This window comes from Lipotes vexillifer, unplaced genomic scaffold, assembly GCF_000442215.2.
Source record: "Lipotes vexillifer unplaced genomic scaffold, Lipotes_vexillifer_v1.1 scaffold127, whole genome shotgun sequence".
Taxonomy (NCBI): domain Eukaryota; kingdom Metazoa; phylum Chordata; class Mammalia; order Artiodactyla; family Lipotidae; genus Lipotes; species Lipotes vexillifer.
The window spans coordinates 78985-84149 of record NW_006795282.1 but is presented as its reverse complement, the minus strand read 5'-3'; the positions used below and the strand labels follow the sequence as shown (position 1 = coordinate 84149).

The window sequence follows — 5165 nt, the reverse complement described above, 5'->3', positions numbered from 1 at the left end:
TTTCTTTTTTTTTTTTTTTTTAACATCTTTATTGGGGTATAATTGCTTTACAATGGTGTGTTAGTTTCTGCTTTATAACAGAGTGAGTCAGTTATACATATATATATGTTCCCATATCTCTTCCCTCTTTGTCTCCCTCCCTCCCACCCTCCCTATCCCACCCCTCCAGACAGCCACAAAGAACCGAGCCGGTTTCCCTGTGCCATGCGGCTGCTTCCCACTGGCTATCTACCTTACGTTTGTTAGTATATATATGTCCATGTCTCTCTCTCGCCCTAACACACCTCACCCTTCCCCCTCCCCATATCCTCAAGTCTGTTCTCCAGTAGGTCTCTGTCTTTATTCCTGTTTTACCCCTAGGTTCTTCATAACATTTTTTTTTCTTAAATTCCATATATATGTGTTAGCATACGGTATTTGTCCTTCTCTTTCTGACTTACTTCACTCTGTATGACAGACTCTAGATCTATCCACCTCATTACAAATAGCTCAATTTCGTTTCTTTTTATGGCTGAGTAATATTCCATTGTATATATGTGCCACATCTTCTTTATCCATTCATCCGACGACGGGCACTTAGGTTGTTTCCATCTCCGGGCTATTGTAAATAGAGCTGCAATGAACATTTTGGTACATGACTCTTTCTGAATTCTGGTTTCCTCAGGGTATATACCTAGTAGTGGGATTGCTGGGTCATATGGTAGTTCTATTTGTAGTTTTTTAAGGAACCTCCATACTGTTCTCCATAGTGGCTGAACCAATTCACATTCCCACCAGCAGTGCAAGAGTGTTCCCTTTTCTCCACACCCTCTCCAGCATTTATTGTTTCTAGATTTTTTGATGATGGCCATTCTGACTGGTGTGAGATGATATCTCATTGTAGTTTTGATTTGCATTTCTCTAATGATTAATGATGTTGAGCATTCTTTCATGTGTTTGTTGGCAGTCTGTATATCTTCTTTGGAGAAATGTCTATTTAGGTCTTCTGCCCATTTTTGGATTGGGTTGTTTATTTTTTTGTTATTGAGCTGCATGAGCTGCCTGTAAATTTTAGAGATTAATCCTTTGTCAGTTGATTCATTTGCAAATATTTTCTCCCATTCTGAGGGCTGTCTTTTGGTCTTGTTTATGGTTTCCTTTGCTGTGCAAAAGCTTTGAAGTTTCATTAGGTCCCATTTGTTTATTTTTGTTTTTATCTCCATTACTCTAGGAGATGGGTCAAGAAGGATCTTGCTGTGATTTATGTCATAGAGTGTTCTGCCTATGTTTTCCTCTAAGAGTTTGATAGTTTCTGGCCTTACATTTAGGTCTTTAATCCATTTTGAGCTTATTTTTGTGTATGGTGTTAGGGAGTGATCTAATCTCATACTTTTACATGTACCTGTCCAGTTTTCCCAGCACCACTTATTGAAGAGGCTGTCCTTTCTCCACCGTACGTTCCTGCCACCTTTATCAAAGATAAGGTGTCCATATGTGTGTGGGTTTATCTCTGGGCTTTGTATCCTATTATAAAGCTGATATTTAGAATAATTTGAATATATTTGAAGCTCAAATATCTTAAAAATAATCCAGCCCTAAATAATAATAATGATAATAGTAGTAATAATAAAGCACCAAGAAATGAACTTCCTCAGAATAAATTTTCCACTACTTCTGTGTTAATTATGCAAAAAATAATAATAATAATTCAATAATAATTTAGGAAAAAACAATCCAACAGAGTAAAAATTCAACTTTGTTTTAAACAATGTCAAATGACAGAGAGCAATTACCATGAACTTTCATCACATCCATTTGTAAAGAACTCACCTGGCTGGCAATCTGCCGAGCAAGGACGTCCATCCTTGATCCTGATTCTGATATCATTTTAGCTGCATAGATCACATCAGTTGTATGCTTCAGTGGTCCTTTTCCCCTTAAAATAAAAGGATACATGTTTGTTGCAGTGGTTCATGCTAAGATACAAACACACACACACAAGATTTGTATCCCAAAGTATAAGCCATTAGTTTTACATACTTAGTTTTAAACAGGCCATGATTAGATTCCAGTATTAAATGAAAAATTTTTTTAAAAAGGCCTATTTTGTTAAGATTCAGGATATTTTGCCAAGAAGATGGACTCCATTTGATCTTCATTCCCATGTATTTTGTACAATAAACCTTAGCCCAGAGATACTTTTGGTGGATGTAGACCCCTGAAGGCAAAGGTATTTTCTTCATTCTGGGTGGAAACATGAGATTTTGGACATCTTATATGTTCAACAGTGTACTCTGATTAGTAGGGATGCTGTTAATCCTCCTATTTTTAATCTTTTTTATTTTTACAGTCTTTTGGTTAACTGTACTTTGTTTTTATCACATTACCTCTCCTCCACAATTATTTCCTAGTAATATCAGAGTAGTTGAGTATGAATCTGGAGTCACACTATCTTGGACTATTTCCCCAAACAGACTGCTTCTTACCATTTGTGTAAGTCGAACAAGATAAATACCCACTTGATGCCCCAGTTTCCCAGTGATAGGAAGTAGGAGCACCCACCACATGAAGTCATTCTAGGGACTGCATGATTTAATTTCCACAAAGTGCTCAGAACATTGTTTTAAACAAAGTAAGCATTCAATAAGTTGTTATTTTTGTGCTTGTTATTTTAAGATAATTTTGGTTTCTAATGCCATGGAATAAAAGTTAGGTTTATTTAGGGATTTGCAATGTAGTTAAGAAAGAAGTACACTTCTTACATAGTTGGAGTGGGGTAAGATAAGGAGATATTTTTCTGTCTTCTCATTCCTCAAAAATAAATGAATAACTGACCTGAATGAATATAAATGTTCCATCCACCTAAAACTGCTCCTCTCCTTATTCCTTTATGTCCAATTCCTAACCCTCTACTGAGTATCGACACACTGGCTATTCCAATTATATGGTTTCTGTTCCTTGCTCCTAGCAGAGAATAGGACTCTGAAGAAATCACTCACTAATGCAACTGTTTTGATGCTTTGCCGTCTGTTTTGATGCTTTGGGAGTAAGAAGAGTGAGGAAGGTGGGAAGAAGGAATAAGCCAGTCAAGGTGAGGAAAGGGAGATTTTGAGAGGCCAAAATACAGTGGAGTTGAAGAGAAGGGGAATGGACACAACCTTTGTCCAATATCTTATTTACATCTTGGACCAGTCTTGAGGGTAGACGCCCTAATGTTAAATCTAGTAAGATGTGTTGTTAAGAGAAAAATCTCTGTTCACGTAAGGACTATCATTCTATACTAATACAACATAGGGGGATTCATGCAAAGGAAAATGATCAGAGTATTCTACACCTGAAAACCTGAACATCAAATCACTTGTGACTAGTATGTCAAAAAGGCCCTTTCACTGCATTTTATTCATGGGGCCTCTCAAATACATTACAAGCAAGTTTTCCTGTAAAAATGGAACCTCACGGATAAGAGGATGAAAACCTGGCCTCAGTAGATAGTTATCACCATACTTCCCTTTGAATCTGCTGACACAGGTTTGCTTTGAATTTTTCTAAAAAATCAACATTAATCATTACAATTTTTTTGACTTGCTCTTATCAAATTTACTTTATGCATCAGGCAGGACTAGATGTTACGTACATGGTTATGTTCAAGACGGGCACTGCATTTCATTATGTCTATGCATCTCCAGAGAAAGTTAAACTTAAATAAAGCTGTCCAAGCTCCCAAAAGGCAATGCATCAATTTTCAAGGTCTTAAACAACGGACAAAATTTGTTACTAAGGAGAGGGGCTAATGCTCACTTAGCTTAAACAATGGACACAGAGTTTTATCTAAGGGATGTAGCTAACGTACCCTTCCCCTCAAAAGAATATATGTCCCCGTATAAAAACCCTGGGCTGATGAAAAGGAACTTAGCTCTAGCTTTAAATACACACCTTGTTATGAGACGACCATCTTAAACACATATAGAACTTAAAAGTAACAATAATATATTGTGACAGATTACAATTATTCTCTTTTCCTCATGCTCCTAATTAAATGTATTGCCTGGCAAGCTTCCTACTGAGTGCCAAACAAAATATACATTTTACAAATGATTCCATCTTATGCCAAGTTCCAGAGGAAGCTGCAATTACTGAAACTATGATAAATTTTTAACATTCTCAGCCTGAAATGTGCTATGTCATGAAGGCTTTTTAAATTGGAAAATACATTCAAAGGTTGTTTCTGCCTTCATTTTCATAATGGGTTCTCAGGATCTCTGTCAGCCACTTGTGTCTTAAATCATTGAGTTTGGATCCTGCAGAGAAAGATACCCAAGGACGAGGGGGTAGACTTTGGAAATATTTTAAGGAAACCAGAGGCCAGAAATCTTTCATAAATAGTGGTTACAATAATAATCTATCTATCTCCTCAAAAAGGAGGGCAGACCAAGCCCTGGAGTAGACAGTCTGCCAGTTAATCTCTTAAATTATAGCTTAGAAGGTATAATGAGAAAGGCTGAAATAACCCAGTGATGTTGATGCCACAGACAATTTTATTAACAAGTGAAAGGGATGCCTTTGAAACTTGATTTATTGGTACAACACAAACCTCTCAGCCATTTTTGATACTGCCCCAACCGTGATTCTCACTCCTCTCCCTGCTGTCTCTCAATTTCTGGCATCCACCCCTCCCTCCCTTCTACTGATGAGCATGAGAAGCAAGAGGATGGTACAGCTGATCAGTAACAGCTCAACTAACTAGAGATCTAGTTTGATAATAGAAAATATCAAATAAGTGTTGTGGACTTATTTTATCTTTTTAGGGACAGAGAATATCTTTGAAACAACTTGGTACTTTCTGCTACTGATTAAAAATAAAACAAAAGGCTTGTTTATATCTTTTGCACTTTGTAGCCCCTAAATCTTTGATAACGTAATATTATTCCCCCTTTCACGACCAAAAACTACCCCTTTAATCCTTTTCTCCTTTATATTTTTATAGAATAAGTCTCATGACATTGTGGTTAACTTAAGAGATGAAAACAATGATAGCATATATTATGGTCCATAATAGTAGTTAACACACTTAGTATTTTCTATGTGCTGTATACTATCCCATACACAAATTAATTTGATTATAATAATCCTATGAATTTAGAATTATTATTGTCCTTATCTTGCAGATGAGAAATCAGAGGGAAAGA

General features: G+C 36.4%; 1 protein-coding gene across 1 annotated transcript in view; it reads right to left on the bottom strand.

The window, feature by feature from the left end:
* The window catches only part of LOC103070794 (catenin alpha-3-like), a 134048-nt gene that overhangs the window by 68078 nt on the left and 60805 nt on the right, over positions 1–5165 (bottom strand). Inside the window, exon 2 of the mRNA XM_007467584.1 lies at positions 1810–1915. Within this exon, the coding sequence (XP_007467646.1) occupies positions 1810–1915 (106 nt within the window). The remainder of the gene's footprint in view (positions 1–1809; positions 1916–5165) is intronic.